Raw genomic sequence first — 20,334 nt, forward strand, 5'->3', positions numbered from 1 at the left:
ACACCACATAGACATATAAACAACAATAAAAAATTTGGGATTTAAATTTTTTTTATAGGTTGTCATGCAGCTATGTCCCTGTTACCTGACAGATATCACTGAAAAAGGTGTCTTGACATATCACACCTGTCTCTGGGACTACACCAGACTCTGTGAACAACAAAACGTGAACGCAGTTCAGCCAACCTGAAGACTTTGAGCGCTTTCTGCCCATCAGTCATTTTGGACATTGACGGGGCAGCTCGTAAATGGGAAGCAGAAAGGCGCTAGCGTTGGTTTGTTAGGTGTCAGTTTGTCATGTGAGATCACTACTTTGCTACCGTTATTTTTGACAACTCATGTCATAGCATCTGGTCAAGGCACTGTTTGGGATTATTTGACGTCTCACAAGTGACATTGAAATGATGCTGTCCTGATGCACCATCATTGTCTCATTAAATGTCTCCAGATGGCTGTAGGTTTCTCATTGAAGGGTTTGGGAAAGAGATGACACATCTTCTAAGAAAGTTCCAAGTTTGCATCAAATTAAATATGCTATCTGGTTTAAGTGCACTTGGTTCCTAAATTATCTAGCTAACTTGTATATCTTTTTGCAGTGTTTCTGAAAAAACAACAACATGGTAGGTGCAGTAAGACTTCATGAGAAAAACTCTCTGACACAGTCATTGAGGGGTAAAGGTTACCACCCAGACACGGCTCATTCTCTGCTACGAGAGCAAGAGAGATGCTGTGGAGGTCACTGCACTGAGATTTATTCCTACTTTCTCCGCTCGAGGGCTTTTAACGGATATCGATGTCTGTTATATCCATGCCAAGTATAGCAGCATTTCTTGGTTGCAGAAAGCAAAATAGGCTCCAGCCTCTGTAAATTTAAAGCATTGCAAGCCTAAGGGTGGGATTGAAGCATCTTACTGGTGTCGTTTTCACATGGTGGCTTTTGGCACCGATCCGTTCTCAAGTCATCATCGGTACAAATACGCCTCCCTCCATCCAGACTCAACAGGGTGCATTAATGTTTCATGCGGGGTGAAATTCCAGCTTTAGTCAGCATGCATTATTTACATCTGAATCTAATTAATGCGCTTTGGCCAAACCGTAGGCATGGCTGCAAACTCCGGGTCTCACCCAATTAGAGAGCCTCTTTTTGAATGTGATGTGTGATTATCGTCAGGGCCAGAGCGAGAGAAAGAGAGTGAGTATGTTTGTTTAAAGACAGTCAGGAATGAATGTAGTGCTCTGGAACTGCTGTTGGATAGAGAGCTGCTTCCTTTTCATGTTTTGCTTCGGAGGTCATTTGACTGTGTTGGGATTCAGTGGCTATTTCACCCTTCACTGGGTGCTATACGTCTCCTCCCTTGTTCTAAATTTCATTAGATGGAAGCTGTGGAGAATTCAGATATTTCACTCGCTGAATGATGCTGTGTTCCTGACTATTTGAAATTCCAAACCTATGACAGGACAGAATGATCAGCCCTAAATTCAGTATCTTGTGATCTTTGACCAGAAATATATAATGTTTTAATGTCTCTATCTATCTATCTATCTATCTATCTATCTATCTATCTATCTATCTATCTATCTATCTATCTATCTATCTATCTATCTATCTATCTATCTATCTATCTATCTATCTATCTATCTATCTATCTATCTATCTATCTATCTATCTATCTATCTATCTATCTATATCATATTATATATCAAGCCAAATATTGAATTCTTACAAAGAAATCAGAACATTTAAGTATACAAGTTGAGTCATAATACTTATGTCAAATACTTCTTTTCCCCGCTGTAATATATATAAAATAACCTAATTTTCATATTCATATTTTCTGGTGTTTAATTTTTTAGTTATATTTTTATGGTTTGAGTCATAACTTAACCGTGACACATGATTGACTGAAACACGTTGAGATTGTGAGGAATTTTAACTCAAGTATTTCCACCTACGGCTGTCTGGAACACAGCCTTTTAAAAACTTTGTGTCTGTGCCCTTAAGTTTAGAAACACATTGAATGTGAAGCTGTTGTTGATTTGAACTGTGATGAAATTCTCTGTATGCCCTTCCAAAATCAAGCCATGTTCTGTGTTCAAGGACCTCTTCAAGGACCTAAGACCAAAAATTTCCCTTTGATTTGCCAGATTGCTTTTCATATGCAACTAGAGATATTAAGGCGATATTGTGTGTTCAGGTCATTTTTTTCCTGCATTTACTACTTTATGTCAGTTCTTTCTTAAAAGATTCAGTTTCTGCTTCCAGTAATGTACTGTGCATACTACTTTTTAAAAAGTTGCACTGATATTAAAGGTATAGCGGAAGATTTTCCCCGAATTATTTAAAAGTACCGCCCCTCCACTTTAAAAAAAAAAATGCACACGCGCAACACTCCTGTTAAACGCGTGCACGAGAGAGAGAGCATGCAGGAGCCTAGTTCTTCTCTTCGCTCTGTTTACAAGTTGCTGTCGGCATGTTCACCGTGTCTGTGCAGTTCGTGACTTGTGCCAGGGCTAGCATCGCTAATCATAGCTTACATGAACTTTTACTAGCAGTGATTTTAAGTGGATTTCTCCAAATTGCATGACAAACTTTACCTGTCGAGTAGAAAATTCGCGTGGGAAGCCCAACCTGTCCTGTTAGCTCACGCCAGCATGTGAAATAGTCTCCCATAAACACTCTGGTCTTGTTTCTTTCTTCATAGTCTTTTCACTTCTTGTCATACAATTCGTAGACACTTTTTCTCTTGCGACCCTCAGACATTTTGAAAAAAAAAACACAGTGAGAACGCGAGCTTCAATGAATGGCTGAAACCGTAGGCCACCACACATATACAGTACACCTGAAAGTGTGATGTGCAGAAAGCGAACCTAGGGACGAGCACATACGACTGCTGCTGTTATACGTCAACATATCATCAGAATGATTGACATCTGGGATGACCAATAATCTAGATGATCCACCCAGAAAAAGAAACTCTTCCGCTATACCTTTAAATTTTCCTGAATCTACAGATGCCGATGCAGCAGGGAAAATAAGTATTTGACATAAGTATTATGACTCAACTTGTATACTTAAATGTTCTGATTTCTTTGTATGAATTCAATATTGAGCAGGACTCAAAATCATTGCATTTTTCTGTTCTTTTTGATGTATTTTGACAGGATGTATTACGCCATGACTGATTGGCTGTTTTTAAACTTTCTGTGAAAAATTGCTTTTATTGACTGATACCGATTATTGGGCTAAAAAAGGGATTATATCTCTAAAAAAAGTATTTATTTAAAAGAATGTAAATGTGTGAATTAGTGATGCACCGAAAAATGCACTTGGATGCACTTGGCCGAAATCCGGAAATAAGATGGTGAAGGCCAAATTGGTCTGCCACAACTTGTGTATAGATTAACCGGTTCTTGCCATAAATAGACATTGATTCTGGAAAGATGTTAATAAAAAATAAGTCTCAAATGAAGATAATTCTTTTCTATTAGCTGCATTTCAATGCAATATGTTTTGTAATGTAATCTTAATATGGTCACTAAACTAACATGTTACATTAGCAGCGGCATTTTTAAATCTCTTAAGTTTCCAAATAAATGTCAATGGGTAGTTTCCCATTGTTATATCATGTCGTCTTTTATTGATATAATCAATTTAATTTATTGTTTCTTTACACCAGCTGTAAATGTTTAATACCGCTACAGTCGCGTGACTGCGGAGAGTAATTAGTTATTCATATCATTAATTGCTCAATTACTTGGTTATGTAAATTGCACCACGTTCATGTGACAGCGCAACAGCAGCGTCCTGAATAATTCATAGTTATTTAAATATTTCATTGTGTGTACCGAGCATATGGTCTGTGAATACCTATTCTCATGACTAAAATGCTAAACACTGCTTGTTGCCTTTAAGGCACATGATGTCGTATCAGAGTAGATATCTAAATTATCCATTTCAAAAACATAACGATAAATACTTAAACATAAAATGCATTGTTTGAACAAAGTGTAATGTCTATAAGGTCACAGGATTTGTTCACACTGCGCGCAAATCCATTTTAGTCTTTGAATTTGATCAGTCTGGACTGAAGTGATGAGATCTGCGCTATAGGTTTAGACAGTCCAGTCAGCATGCTGTATCTGGCTGCTTTAGTAATGATGGAAGCGTCAGCATGATGTCAAGAAAATTTCTAATATAATAACTGAGTGCAGATGTTAGCGTGGAAGGACAGAAAACTACAAAATTTGTCTTTGCCTTTATATATTATGACATCTCACTGCGCTGCTGAATTGAGAAAGGGTACAAAGGCATTAATGAATACACTACGTCCAATATGATTCGACTTACAGTATTACTATTTACGTCTGTAGTGCTACAATAAATAAAAAAGCTGTAGCTCAGATGGTAGAGTGCATTATGTTAGCAGCACAACGCTTACGGGTTCGATTCCCATGAAATTTATAAATGTAAATGTATAAGTGTTTAAAAAAAAGATCTGAATCCGATTTCTAATCTTAGTCAGGCACAGAAAAACATTTTTCTGCCTGTCAGAAAAAGCCTTTATGTCCAGTCTTTAAAAAAATACTGAACCATACCTCAAGGGAACAATTCGTTTGGTCATGGTGACCGGCGTCCTTTTTTGCTCTATTAAGGATTAGTTTAGCACTGAGAGCTGCAGTGTGCTTTTATGATGCCTTTGAACACGTATTAATAATGATGACAGCACTGCTAGCAGCATTTTTACTTACTGTAAATGCTTCTGTACAGAATCTACGTGAAGATTTGAATGTATTATTCTGTCCATGTTTGCTAGATTTATTAGCAATTGCGATGTAATTGACACATGTTTGATTAACAAGTTAGCAGTGTTAGAAAATATGTATGCAATGTAACGGTAAAGAGCATTTGGACCTGTATTGCTTTCAAAACGAATGTAAATTTCTGCCTTGCTTTCACGCAGGAGTCAAATAATACCCTCGGGGAAGAAAACAGGGGTCACTGTAGCTTTCTGGGAAACGCATCTAGATAGGTTTAAGATAGATTAATTGCTGGATATCTCCAGGGGATTGAAGGATAAATAATGACTGTTCTATACGGAGCTACTCGCATTAAAGTTAATTACCGTAGTTCTGGGGTGGGAGTTAACATATTTTGCACGCTAATTAAACATACATTTAAATGAAATGATCTCCTCCCCTCATTTTGTTAATCACAGCGTGTTGTCATGCCCACAGGAGCGATCGGATCAGGAATAGCAGACACGACCGTTTCTTCGAATCCCTTGACGTCTAAGAGTAACTTTGGTGCCGCATCCTTTCAACAGCTATGGATGCCAAAATCTCTAAAAGCTTCTAAGTTCACCACTCCAGGCAATAATGAGCAATTGGTATTTCAAACCAGCAGTCCGATGGAAGCCAAAGGAGGAGGGCTGGAGATCATGACCATTCCCATTTCCAAGAACAACCCTGAAAACTTCTCTGGGGAAGGAAAAGACCTGAATGAGGACAATTATCCGGTTCCCAAAGGCACTCCGTTGCGATTATCTGCAGAGGATGGAAAGGAAGCTGAGGGGAGTGGAGGGAAAGAGTTACCGTTCATCCTTGACAGCCAAATGAAAGAAACTGACCACTCCAGCGACCACAGCGTACCCCTGGAGACCACTGTCAGATGGGAGCTTATGAGCCTTCAAACAACTCAACCTACTGCTGAATCCAGTTCATCTGAACCCCCTAGCACAGTTGCGGAAGCCAAGGGTGAAATCGTGTATGTCCATCGGCAGGTTGAGGAGCGCAAACACAATCCCTCCAACCAAATAAATGTGCCTTTTGTCAAAAGGAAGCAGAGCGTAAATTTGACCGTTGCACCTGAAATAGACACTTCCAATGAAGCTACCACACCAAACCCTGTTACGACAGCTGCCGTTTCAGAGCAGGGTGAACTGAAAAACCCCTTCACCGTTGAAAACACCCCGTCCGGTGATGTCATCACCACTGAAGATATTTTGTGCACTACAGATCCAGCGGTTTCCAGCACGTGGCTACCTGTGGTTCAAGAGGAAGAAGGTTCAACACAAGCACCTGTTCCTACCACAACAATGACCAAATCTGAACCTCCGATGACGAGTAATACAGTTCAGCCGACAAGCCCTGCTACAACGGATGCTTCCCACGTGGCTGAGTCCAGGTCAGGAGTATCCGAGTCATTTGTGTTGGTTCATGGCTGGGAAACTTCAGAACAAATTCCTACAGACGACCAGTTGTTCGGGACTACAGGAAGTCCAGGAAAAGATACCACGAACAAAACCGATGCTGACTGGGAAAACGTTTCCTCCAGAAACTCAGGTAAATTTGTGTTTTGCTTTATTCTGCTATGGTTTGATATTTTTGTCTTATCTAAGCATAAGCATTACAATGATTGCAACTGTGGCGGTTGTAGCCTAGTGGTTAGAATCTGGCTTGTTGAGTTGTCGGTTCGGGTCTCACGGCCGGTGGGTTGCGACTGTGGTGCTCTTGAGCAAGGCACCTCACCCTAATTGCTCCTGGGCGTTGGGATAGCTGCCCACTGCTCCGGGTGTGTATGTGTTCACGACTTGCATACTCGAGTATGGGTTGCATGCTTGTCACTTTTCACTAATGGTATGAATTACAATATGTTTATACTGTATGTATTATTTCTTATCTGTCTTTTGTACTGTTATCATTCTCTTTGTATTTTTTCTTTAACACCCATTAAGCTTAGTGTAAAAGCGCTGGTGGAAAGACCTGCTGAAGCTATAGCAGAGTAATTACAGGGTTAGGGGCAGTGCAATTAGAGAGCCAGCGTATGGCAGAGATCTTAGCCTACGACAAATCAATGTTGACAGAAGCCAGCAGATGTGTTCAGTAATTGACTCCAGTCTCTCTTTAGTCTATACGCATGTTTAAAATTTTTCCGTATACATACACTCAACTCCCATCACTGCAGTCGATTTCTTTGGGTGGGTGTCAATGCCGTCTAAGACCTTAGATTTGCACTTAAGCAAACATGATTCGGTATTCATGGAATGAATGTCAACAATGGTGCATCCTTAAGTTTACAAAGAATGTGCAAGTATACAAGGACAAATAGGATGAATCAATTAAAGGATTAAAGGATTTATTGACAGCAATGCAATATAATATACATAACCATATTATCAGTGGTTTATAAAGACCTTACACTGTCAAAAATAAAGGTACAAAGCTGTCACTGGGGCAGTACCCTTAAAAAAGGTCCTAATATGTACCATTTAGGTACAAATATGTATCTTTGAACTGCTAATATGTACCTTTGAAGTACTAACATGCATTCTTTGGGTACAAATGTGTACCTTTTTGAAAGGGTACTGTCCCAGTGACAACTTTTGTACCTTTTTTCTGAGAGTGTACATAATGAACTGTATTGTTTTTATTACCTTAGAATGAACCGTTTTTATCTACATACACCGCGGGTGTCCTTACATGGAAGTCACTGTCATGTTTCTACAATAGCCCTATATGGACAAACTGCTCTACAGAGCGGGTTTCGTCCTTACCTTGTCTCAGACGACGACAAGTTTGTCCTGTGCCAGCTTCCGTAGCTTCCTTTGTGTTTCGAAATTGAGGTTGGTAGCAATTCACAATCTCACAACTAGATGCCACTAAAAACCCACACTGAACCTTTAACTGGCCTTTCTATAGTAGCCCTAAACAGACAAACTGTTCTATAGATCGCTTTTCGTCCATACGTTGTCTCAGACAACGACATGTTTGTCCTGTGCCAGCTGCCGTAGCTTCTCTTTGCGTTTCGAAACTGAGGTTGGTTGCAATTCACAATGCCACCATTAAATGCAGCTAAAATCCCACATTGGACCTTTAAGTGGCCTTTCTACAGTTAGTCTAAACAGACAAACTGCTCTACAGAGCGCGTTTCATCCCTACGTTGTCTCAGACGACAACATGTTTGTCCTGTGGCAGCTACCGTAGCTTCTCTTTGCGTTTCAAAATTGAGGTTGGTTGCAATTCACAATCTCACCACTAGATACCACTAAAACCCACATTGGACCTTTATGTGGCCTTTCTACAGTTAGCCTAAACAGACAAACTGCTTTACAGAGCACATTTCATCCTTACGTTGTCTCAGACGACAACATGTTTGTCCAGTGGCAGCTACCGTAGCTTCTCTTTGTGTTTCGAAATTGAAGTTGGTAGCAATTCACAATGTCACCATTAAATGCAGCTAAAAGCCCACATTGGACCTTTAACTGGCCTTTTTTTTACAGTAGCCCTAAACAGACAAACTGCTTTACAGAGCACATTTCGTCCCTACGTTGTCTCAGACGTCAACATGTTTGTCCTGTGGCAGCTACCGCAGCTTCTCTTTGCGTTTCGAAATTGAGGTTGGTTGCAATTCGCAATCTCACCACTAGATGCCCCTAAAATCCCACATTGGACCTTTAACTGGCCTGTTTTTACAGTAGCCCTAAACAGACAAACTGCTTTACAGAGCGCATTTCGTCGCTACGTTGTCTCAGACAACAACATGTTTGTCCTGTGCCAGCTGCCGTAGCTTCTCTTTGCGTTTCGAAATTGAAGTTGGTAGCAATTCGCAATCTTACCACTAGATGCCCCTAAAATCCCACATTGGACCTTTAACTGGCCTTTCTACAGTAGCCCTAAATGGACAAACTGCTCTAAAGAGCGCGTTTCGTCCCTACGTTGTCTAAGACAACGGCATGTTTGTCCTGTGGCAGCTACCGTAGCTTCTCTTTGCGTTTCGAAATTGAGGTTGGTTGCAATTCGCAATCTCACCACTAGATGCCTCTAAAAACCCACATTGGACCTTTAACTGTTTTTTTTTACAGTAGCCCTAAACAGACAAACTGCTCTACAGAGCGCATTTTGTCCCTACGTTGTCTCAGACGTCGACATGTTTGTCCTGTGGCAGCCACCGTAGCTTCTCTTTGTGTTTCGAAATTGAGGTTGGTTGCAATTCGCAATCTCACCACTAGATGCCTCTAAAAACCCACATTGGACCTTTAACTGTTTTTTTTTTACAGTAGCCCTAAACAGACAAAGTGCTCTACAGAGCACATTTCGTCCCTACGTTGTCTCAGACGTCGACATGTTTGTCCTGTGGCAGCTACCGCAGCTTCTCTTTGCGTTTCGAAATTGAGGTTGGTTGCGATTCGCAATCTCACCACTAGATGCCCCTAAAATCCCACATTGGACCTTTAACTGGCATGTTTTTACAGTAGTCCTAAACAGACAAACTGCTTTACAGAGCGCATTTCGTCCCTACGTTGTCTCAGATGACAACATGTTTGTTCTGTGGCAGCTGCCGTAGCTTCTCTTTGCTTTTTTGAAATTGAGGTTGGATGCAATTCGCAATCTCACCACTAGATGCCTCTAAAAACCCACATTGGACCTTTAACTGTTTTTTTTTTACAGTAGCCCTAAACAGACAAAGTGCTCTACAGAGCACATTTCGTCCCTACGTTGTCTCAGACGTCGACATGTTTGTCCTGTGGCAGCTACCGCAGCTTCTCTTTGCGTTTCGAAATTGAGGTTGGTTGCAATTCGCAATCTCACCACTAGATGCCCCTAAAATCCCACATTGGACCTTTAACTGGCATGTTTTTACAGTAGTCCTAAACAGACAAACTGCTTTACAGAGCGCATTTCGTCCCTACGTTGTCTCAGATGACAACATGTTTGTTCTGTGGCAGCTGCCGTAGCTTCTCTTTGCTTTTTTGAAATTGAGGTTGGATGCAATTCGCAATGTTACCACTAAATGCCACTAAAAACCCACATTGGACCTTTAAGTGGCCTTTCTACAGTAGCCCTAAATGGACAAACTGCTCTAAAGAGCATATTTCATCCCTATGTTGTCTCAGATGACAACATGTTTGTCCTGTGGCAGCTACCGTAGCTTCTCTTTGCCAGGGTTCGTACAAGGTGCTTAAAGTGCTTGAAGTACTTGAATTTGACTTTTTTAAATTTAAGTCCTTGAAAACCCTTGAAAACAGCCATATTTATGAAGAAGTACTTGAAAAGTGCTGGTATTATTCAAAGACAATATATAGATTTTAAAAATAATTTTAAAGTGTTTTTTTTTCAATAAAATGCAAAAACATTTATTTTAATCGAAATTAGCGCTGCCCCTCCTCCCCTACCACTTTACGTATCTCATTAACTGCTCGTTCTGACGTCACTCACGTGGAGCACGGTTACCGAATGGTAAGAGACAAGAAGTGCAAGTTTAATCCAGCATGGCTGGAAAAGGAGGTATATAAAAATTGGCTCCTTGAGGATCCAAAAAGTGTTCATCGTGCACAGTGTAAAATATGCAGCAAATCTCTCGAAATTTCAAACATGGGCGAGTCGGCGCTGAAGAGTCACATGCAAGGGGAGCGTCATGTCAATGCAGTTGGCCGCACTGGATCAACATCCGTCCGAGAATATTTCACCCCCACTGTCTCAAAGCAGCAGGTAAGCATTTTGTTGTTGTTTGTGTGTGTGATCATTTTATTTGTATCCAAAATTATGTGAACGGAGCGCTGTAAATGTGCACGTGCAGTGTATGTTTCATTCATACTCGAAGCCAGAGGGCGCTCTCGCATAGAAATTCAAAAACGAATTCATAGAAGAAATTAACGTGAACTGCCAGAAAATTCTTAATATGGACAAGGACATCTAGTCATAGCTGTAACTAAGTTGAATTAAAAGCAGAAACATTTTGTCTTATAATTATATAATTGTTACTATATGGTTTGCGTGTTTTTTAAGTCTTCAAGAAATAAAGTAAATTAATGCTGAAAATATTTAAGTATGTTAATTCAGTGCTAATTTATATTAATTTATTATAGTACATAAAATATATATTTGCCCTAATCTGTGATAAAAAATGAAATGGAGTCATCCAATATTCAAAAATCTATAAATCTATGGAAAACGGATCAATGAAAGCATAATGACTAGGCTAGAGCACCTCCTAGTGGCCTAAAAAACAAACGTTTCTTTTGTACAAAACATTAATTTCACAAAGGTAATATCAATCTATCTCTCTATCAATCTGGTGGTATATTGTGTTTTGAAGGACTTGTAATTGTAGTTTGAATTAAATAAAAAATCCTTACAAAATATAAAAATAGTTTTAGTCCAAACTAGTCATTAGAATGCAATAAAATAATTACTTGAACTTTTACAACCAATACTGCATCCTTGCTAGATATCCATAATTGAATAAATTTGCCATAATTTCCTTTGTACATGTTCTTTTGCAGAACCCTCAACCTACTACATCATCAGGAGTCTTGGATCCTTGGGTACGAAACAATGATACTTGGAGGGCTGAAATTCTTTGGACTTAATTTGAGCAATCTTCTTCAGATTTCAGTTACTGTACTTAATTTGTACCATCTTGTTTTATTTTTTTATTCATGCATGCTCCTTTTCAGAGGTTAAGGTAAATAAAGAATATGTTTGTAAAAATACATCTCTGATTTGTAGTCCTTGAAAACCCAAAAAATGGTGCTTGATAAGTCCTTGAAAGTCCTGGAATTTCATTAGACAATATCTGTACGAACCCTGCTTTGCTTTTACACACAGCCCATAAAGTTTTTGGAGAAATCAAGCTTAATAACAGATCGTCATGCAAATGACAGTAAGATAGATTTGAGCATTTGTTTTTGAAGATCAAATTCAATCTGTCTGTTGAATGAACAGTCGCAGCAGGGCCTTTAAATGTTTAATGTAGCAAAGCCTTGAAGAACTTCAGACTGCATGGCAACAGACACAACAGCATCGCTCATCAACCCTTTTCAGCAACTGCTCTCAATCCCAAACAGACAATACAACTAGCAAACGAGAGGAAAGATTTTCGTAACACCCTGCCTGCTTTCAAGCTTGGCATGAAGAGAGTCCTCTTGTCCTCTTTTCCTAGTGCAGGTGGAAGTTCAGAAGGCATTTTAATCAAGTATGTGCCGGCGGAGAGACCGCTGTTCTTTGCCGCTCCCCTGAGGCCTTTTAGGCATCAGAGAAGTGGTTTTTGAAAAATAGCCACCGTCACGGTAGTCATAACACCAGCACTAGATCGGCTTGCCCTTAATTGGGGAAGCACATCACATTGCGATGAGACAGGAAGGGAACGTTGTGCGTCTTGCGCTGTTCCATCACTCTGGTTGACATGGCTTGGAGCTGTTTGCGAGTGGAAGCGGACAAGTCCATCGGTCTTGGAGGGACGGACGGGTGCAGTCTACACACACACACACTCAAACTATACACACACATTCATCACACACAAACTTATCACATATATTCATTACACACTCGCTCTACCTCACACACATTCATCACACACTCACATTTTTCTCATACACACACAAAGTTGTCACAAACAGAAACCCATCATAAATTTATTACATTCATACTCTCACTCATCTCTCTTTCACACACTCATTTGACTCGCCCACAAACACACACTCGTCTCAATCACACATTCATCACACACTCACTAATTTCTTTGTTACAAACACATTCATCACACACACATACACACACAGTTCCTCATCATACAGTACATTCTTCATAAATCCACTCATCACACACACAACTTCCACTAAAACAACCTATATAAATATTAAGAAGTTATTAAAAATGTTAGGTTTTGTTTTTTGGTCATTTAATTTATTTATTTACAATACATAATAATGTAATTTATTAAGTAATCTATTTATTTATTTATTGAGAAGGTATAGATTTTTTTTGTTTTTTTAATCTATAATTTTGTTGCTTATTGTAGATAATTTTTAATGTAAAATGCACACTTAATTAAAACCCCTACTTTTAAATTTTGAGGCTTCTCAAGCATCATAAGCCACATACCTTTCGTGCTATAGTAAATAGTATTTATTCGTGTCAAGGACCACAAATGTCTTTTTCGTGTCACTCATTCTCAATTTCTGTATATTGTTTTTCATGTCCACGAGCACAAATTTCTTTTTTGTGTCATTTTATGTATTGGTTTCTCTTTATTTTCTATATTTTTACTATTGTCACTTGGGGTTAGAACGACTTTTTCTGTTACATTTCAGACATCCTAACCCACACCCCCAAATTTAACCCCAACACCAAGCGACAATGGTTATCAAAAAAAAAGAAAAACCAATACATAAATTGACATCCTAACCCAAACCCCAAATCTAACCCCAATCGACAATAGTCGATGCTCAGGGACAAAAAACAATATGAGTGTCACGAAAAAGACATTCGTCACAAAAAAAAAGGGAAAATTGTGTCCATGAACACGAATAAATAAATAAAATATTTCGTGACAATAACACAAAGTGCCTTGTGATAGCGTACTGACATGGGGCCTTGCAACCATATCCGTGCCGCCTGCACGATCCATACTGTTTATAATTTTGCACATGCGCAGAAGCTCAATGTGTTTTACAACGGTTTACGACCTTACCTGATCTGTTTTACGCATGCGAAACAACCAGAGTTTATATTAAAAAAAATAAAATGCGTCATATAAGAACACCGGTGAACTGTATTAAAAGTTTTCTTTTGTCCAATGGGTGAACTGGCGTGCTCCGTAATATTGATATTATGTAAGAACATCCTAATACAAAAAGACTTACACATCTCGTTCACACGGGGACGTAAGCAGTAACGCTTCCCATTAACTTTTAATGGGTGACGTCGTTGCCGAAATGAATTGTGGATCCGTCGGCGCTGCGTCAGTGCCGTTTTTCGCGGCATTACACATAGACTGCACCTTACTCTCGTATTCACCTGCAACTGTTAAAGTTAAATAATATTTAGCAGACGCTTTTACATCTCTTTAGATTCGAACCCTTATCTCCCTATACATAGTCGGAGACATTACAGCTGACCTCTGTCTTCAATGTAAATGACATGACATAAAAATCAAATCTCACAGAGTGTTGAGACTAGAGATTTGCATTAACGGAAGAACTCGTACTTCATTCCAAACGGTGTATATTAATGTAACATGTAGCCTAACTCCTTTTTTTGGGGGGATTGGCCACAACGGGAATTCATAGTTTGTCGTGAACTAAAAAAAACCCTGCTACGCGGTTTTGGATCATTGACAAGTTTTAATTTAAATATGTTTATTAAAAAGAGTCTTTGTGAACTACACAAAAGTATAGGCTACAAAAATATGCTGCTAGTTGTAATGCTTGGCCGTAAAGTGTTTCAACGCATGCGTGGTACCAATCGCACAGTGAAATTGTGACGTTTTCTACTACGCAATTATGCGCATGCGCAGAATGGATCGTGCAGGCGGCACGGATCAGGTACTGACACCCCATGTCAATCAAAGCATTTTTCCTGTATGTTTTTAACTGTTTTTAATGTTAGTGCTGCACTTTTAAAAACAGAAGGTAAGGTTTATGTCCGAGCTAAGCATCAGCGCTCGCAGTTTTTTCCATGTTGACAAATGTTCAACTTTGATTGAAAGGCTAAGCTGGTCAATGTCACTTTTCACATAGTCTTCCAATCACAGTGGAGAAGGGGCGGGACAAATACCACACCAACCAACTGGTGCATTGTACAGCAACAGATCAACAAAACAGAAGTATAGAAACTAAAGCGATCAGCTGAAGAAACGCTTTATATGCTTTGATGGACACAGGGCCTAACTCCATTATATCTACAGTCAGATGCATTTGCTGCTTTTAAAACCATGAGCAAGAAATACAGTCTGCAAACTGTCAGACTGTAAATTATGAAGCCCAATCTGGCGTTTAGACAGACAGTTGAATACCTGCGAGTTATTATCCTTAAGCTCCTTCAGACGGATGATTCTGACTACAAGGTAATACACTATGAATATATGATCAAAGTAGTAAATTCAGTGAGGAGAAACGTCTACAAGCCTAATCTGTGCTGCTGACTCAATGAAGGACTTTTTGGTGTGTGCCAAAGTGAGTGACTATAATTTTTACTATGCACTAAGGATCTGCTTCAGGTAAATTTTTTCAATTTTTATAAAAGGCTCAGATTGATGGCTTCAAAGCTAACATCTATTCAAAAAAAATCCACAAATTGTAATTTAGGCATAAAGTAACATCTTTGAACCTTCTCCCTTGGCTCAAAATGCAGTTATCCCCATGATGCCGCGGTGGCACACAAGATGTCACTTCAAATGTTGCATATGTCACAAATCTAAGTTTTTCACGCTAGCCCTAAGAGCATAGTTGAGCAGAGATAATGATCGAAACAGAGGTGAGAAAGCAAGCACGATTGCTTTCAACACACCTTCGCGTCCCCTTGGAAGCCGAGCGTGTTGCGTTGGGCTTTGATCATGTGAGCAGAGAACTCTACTACTGTTTGTCGACAAGCTAGCAGTTGTACTTGCAGCTAACCAAGCTGCCAGGCTCTCTTTAGGCAACATCACCCCCTCCTTCAGATCGTTTGTTTACTGTTTCACCACCCACACAATGCGATGGGTGGTCTCGTGTAGCTGTATCAGGAACCGTGATGTTTGTTATGTGTGTGAACTGAAGGAACTGTAAACATCGAAATGTCAGATAGCTCTCTTAGAGCAGAAGCATTTCAATGTTTTCAAAAAACATGCTGTACTACTATCAGGTTGTCTGCCAGTATTTATCATTTGCTAATTGAAAATCAGTTAAATCCACATCGCCTACTTAACAACTATGTCTGTATTCAAGAACATGCGTCTGCCACTGCACCTCTCTGACAATGCTAGCAACTTTGTTATTATTGCACATAAACATGACTATTAAGCTTTGACATGTGACTTTGACTTTCCACCATTGTGCTATGAGCATGAATAATATCTCAAATCTAGTAATTTGTTGTTTTTGCCTGGCAGATGACAAAACAGCCGAAACTACCCGGCTTAAGGAAAACACCACAGTTTTTCATTTTTTTACTATGTTCTTACCTCAACTTAGACGAATGAATCCATACCTATCTTTTTTCAATGCGTGCTCTTTTAATCTTTGTACAGTGCCTCGTGAATGTGTTAGCATTTAGCCTAGCCCCATTCATTCCTATGGCTCCAAACAGGAATAAATTTAGAAGCCACCAAACACTTCCATGTTTTCCCTATATAAAGACTGTTACATGAGTAGTTACATGAGTAAGTATGGTGGCACAAAATAAAACCTTTGTTTGGAGCCATAGGAATGAATGGGGCTAGGCTAAATGCTAACATATTCACGAGGCACTGTACAAAGAAAAGTGGACGCATTGAAAAAAGATAGGTGTCATGGTCCTGTCAGACATCCGTGCTAGATGTAGGTCTGAGTGCATCTGACAGGACCGTGGCAGTATCATGTTCTGTGTGGGGACATGTGAGATCACATTCTGTGTGTGTGGCTGCCACATGTCCCCGGTGTCTTGTTGCTGTCGTGATCTTGCCAGACCTTAGTGTAGATCAGGTCTATGTTCTGTGGGCAAGGTCAGGGCAGCAGTGTGTGTACGTGGGAACACGTGTGTTCACATCATATCTGTGTGACACGTGTTCCCCAGTGTTTTGTGGCTGTCATGGTCTTGCCTGACCTTGGTTATTATCCAGAGGGCAGGACCAGGGCAGCATTGTTTTATGTGGGAATACGTGTGTATTCACATCATATCTGTGTAACACGTATTCCCAGTGTCTTGTCACTTTTACCCTACTCCCTTATGTAATCATGTCTTAAGTGATTAATTATGTTCACCTGTTCCCCATTGATGTGGTGTCTTTATATTGCCCTTGTGTTCTCTGTGTGGTGTGCGTGCGTTGTTGTAAGTTCTGTGTTAATGTTCACCAGTTTTCCAATCCGAGTTTTCTCGTGTTCTGTTTGATTTGTGTTCCAGCACAGTGTTTTTGTTCCCTTATGTTTTTACCCCCTCGTGGGTGTTTAAGTTTATTTGTAAATAAATCATAGTTATATTTTTGTATCTCGTGTCTGCGTTTGGGTTCTCTTTTGTTTTCATTATTTGGTGTTTACACACCGTGACAATAGGTATGTATTAAAGGAATAGTCTACTCATTTTCAATATTAAAATATGTTATTACCTTATATTACCTTATTATATTTTATGGCGTAAGCTAAATGCTATCGCGGCGCGCCACGCGCTCCAGCGCTTACGTGCACGCACACAGATGATAGAGGGATGTATCAACAATTCTTAGTTAACCCTTTAACTGCCACCCTTTAACTGTTTGCATTTCTTATCTCCTTATGTCACCACTTAACACAATCAATGTATTTTTTTTCAACACATCCCATAATTTTTTAAAAATCGGCCTCTACCAAACGGTTGATATGTCACTTAAAGGAATTCAAACACATACTATGGAAATTAGAAAATATGAACTATAATACTAATTTTTTACAAACATAATCCAAATAAAATGGTTTTGTATATTAAATCTTCTTTATTTATTGAAGTATAACATATTAAAATATTTCAGGTTTTCATTTTAAAGCAGGACATGACATGTTTTCATGTTTTTTGCAATAAAAATGACCAAAATTAACAAAAATAAGGATATTCTGCATTTAAAACCTAAAATAAAAGAAGGCCAAAGATAGTAATACAATGGCATATTAGTATTTTATGATTTAAGAAACACACTGTCAAGTTTGGTAGTGCAAAATAATTTTTTTTGTCTTTTTTTTAGATAAATTTAAGGGGTCACAGCATGAAAATCTGAGATTTTCCATGTTTAAGTGCTATGATTGGGTCCCCAGTGCTTCTATCAACCTAGCAAATGTGAGAAAGATCAACCTAGTAACTTAGTTTTGGTAAACCATTCTCTGTAAGCATGTGAAAAAACAGGTAATTGAAATGTGGCTCCCCTTGTGATGTCAGAAGGAGCCCTTATTATAATAATACCACCCCTTAATTTGCACTTTCCAACCACAGCACTGCCATTTCCAGTGTTTTAATCCAGAGAGGGTGAGACAGAGAAAATAATTCACAGCAAAACTAAGTTTCAATTTCAACTAACCACCATCATGGTCATCGGTGTTTGCATTTCATTCGCTCATTTGCATTTTAAAGGACACACCCAAAACTTCTCATTTTTGCTCACACCTGCAAAGTGGCAATTTTAACATGCTATAATAAATTATTTATATGATATTTTGAGCTAAAACATCACATATGTGCTCTGGGGACACCAAAGATTTATTTGACATCTTAAAAAAGTCTTGTGACATGGCCCCTTTAACATTTATTTGTAAACCAGCAATGCTGTGTAGAGTAAGCCAACATTGCAAACAATCCTTCAAACAATTTAAAACATCATTTAAGAAGTAATTATTGATTAATTAATGAGTCATTATGATTTCCATACATTAATTATATGAATTAATTATAGTTATTTAAAAAAAATATCCAAAAGTGGCAAAAATACATACTTAAGAAATGATCTTAATATATTAAATAAGAAATAACAATAGCTGTGTCATATTCATAGCTGTGAATGATCAGAAATTTATATTTCATAGCAAATAGTACACTCTGACTGCAGAAATGGATGATCTGAAAACATTACCCTAGCTTTTCTACTTTTACCATTAAGTGACAAATCAACCGTTTGGTTGAGCATGTTTTTGAAAAATTATTCAAAACATATAAAAGTTTTTTCATGGCACCAAGTTACATAATTTTGTAAAGTTAGGGCTCTTACAGTGTAATATGTCAAAAAAATATGGTTTCCTTGCAAAATTTCAACAAGAACAGTTCATATAACAGAAGTGATTTTTTTCTTTCTAAAATCCACATAACAAGATTTGTGTTGTGACAAGTGCTGTTGATTGATACATTGGTATCTAGTGGATTTTTTTGGCAAAACATATCTTACACAAATAGTAGAGATGGCTCAATCAGCTTGAGTTAAGTAAGGTACTCCTCTCAAAAAAATATAGGGACTCAAAATGTGCTCAACCGTTTGGTTGAGCTGGCAGTTAAAGGGTTAAGGTAATAACATATTTTAATATTGAAAATGAGTAGACTATTCCTTTAATTCATCGAAGTTGAGGTAAGAACATAGTAAAATATTAAAGGTATAGCGGAAGATTTTCTCGAATTTTGGAAAAGAACCGCCTTCTCCACTTTTTAAACAAAAATGCAATTGCGCAACACTCCTGATTGACAACTAGGAGGACCAATAGTCTTGATGATCCCCCCCGGAAAAAAAAATCCTCCGCAGTACCTTTAAAAAACTGTGGTGTTGTCCTTTAAGTCGTATCCAGAATTCAGAAGACGAGTCCTAAAGGTGGATTTTTTAAATGCTTTGGGACTGTAAATAAGAACATACCAGTTGTAAATCTAATTTACACTGTCAGACAAAATGGTCCCTAGCTATCACTAGGGCAGTACCCTTTACAAAGGTCCTAATATATACCATTTAGGTACAGATATGTATACACTTGGTACCAATATGTACCTCTGAGGTATTATTATGAAGTTTTAAGATGAAAAGGTGTACTTTTGCAAAGGGTACCACCCCAGAGACATCTAGGGACCACTTTTTGACCATTTTTCTGACAGTGTATACTTTTGTGTTTTAAATGTCAGATAGAATAAAAAACTGCATTTACCTAGGCATAGATGCATAATAAGAGTTCTGACCTATTGTGAGCCTCAAACACGATTATTTCCTTATTTTTTGTAAACCTCTTTCATGCAAAAGACTCTCGAAATAATGACTGAAACGTTACAGTCATAATGTATGCCCCAACATTAAATTACACATTAAATTAATTACAATGTTGTTACAACGCTGAAAGTTATGACTGCTGAGTTGAAAAACATGCTGTACTGTCAGGTTGTCTGTCATTATTTATCATTTGCTAATTAAAAATTAGTACATTTCCTCCAGTTAAACCTACGTTGCCTACGTAACAACTATGGCTGTATTCAAGAAAATGCGTCTACCACTGCACCTTTCTGACGAAGTTAGCACTACATGCTAGTTAATGCTATATGCTAATGTTTTGGCTGAAGCTCTACTATTGACGTTATGCTACATACACACCAAACGCGAGGCATCGTGTTACTCGCTCTAGATTACTCTGGGATTTAATTTTGTGTCATGCAGATTTTTCACTCGAGTTGAATATCTTCGAGTTATCGAAGATGCGTTTGAAGCAAATAGCACATGTTTTCGTGGCAAACACGCCGCCCATATTGCGTCATTCGCATCGCCCCACGCCAGGACAAGTCTGATTGCGTCTTTGCATTGACTTTGTACTCGCACAAATCATTGAACTCGCATCTGGTGTAAACTCACAGTTACGTTTTGCAGGTCCATACTGAAAAAAATCACACAAAATTATC

General features: G+C 38.6%; 1 protein-coding gene across 2 annotated transcripts in view; it reads left to right on the plus strand.

Moving 5' to 3' along the window:
* The window catches only part of ncanb (neurocan b), a 229,684-nt gene that overhangs the window by 113,481 nt on the left and 95,869 nt on the right, over positions 1–20,334 (plus strand). For both annotated transcript variants that reach the window (XM_055218762.2, XM_055218761.2), the window contains exon 8: positions 5,236–6,342. In XM_055218762.2, the coding sequence (XP_055074737.2) occupies positions 5,236–6,342 (1,107 nt within the window). The remainder of the gene's footprint in view (positions 1–5,235; positions 6,343–20,334) is intronic.

This window comes from Misgurnus anguillicaudatus, chromosome 23, assembly GCF_027580225.2.
Source record: "Misgurnus anguillicaudatus chromosome 23, ASM2758022v2, whole genome shotgun sequence".
Classification (NCBI taxonomy): Eukaryota; Metazoa; Chordata; class Actinopteri; order Cypriniformes; family Cobitidae; genus Misgurnus; species Misgurnus anguillicaudatus.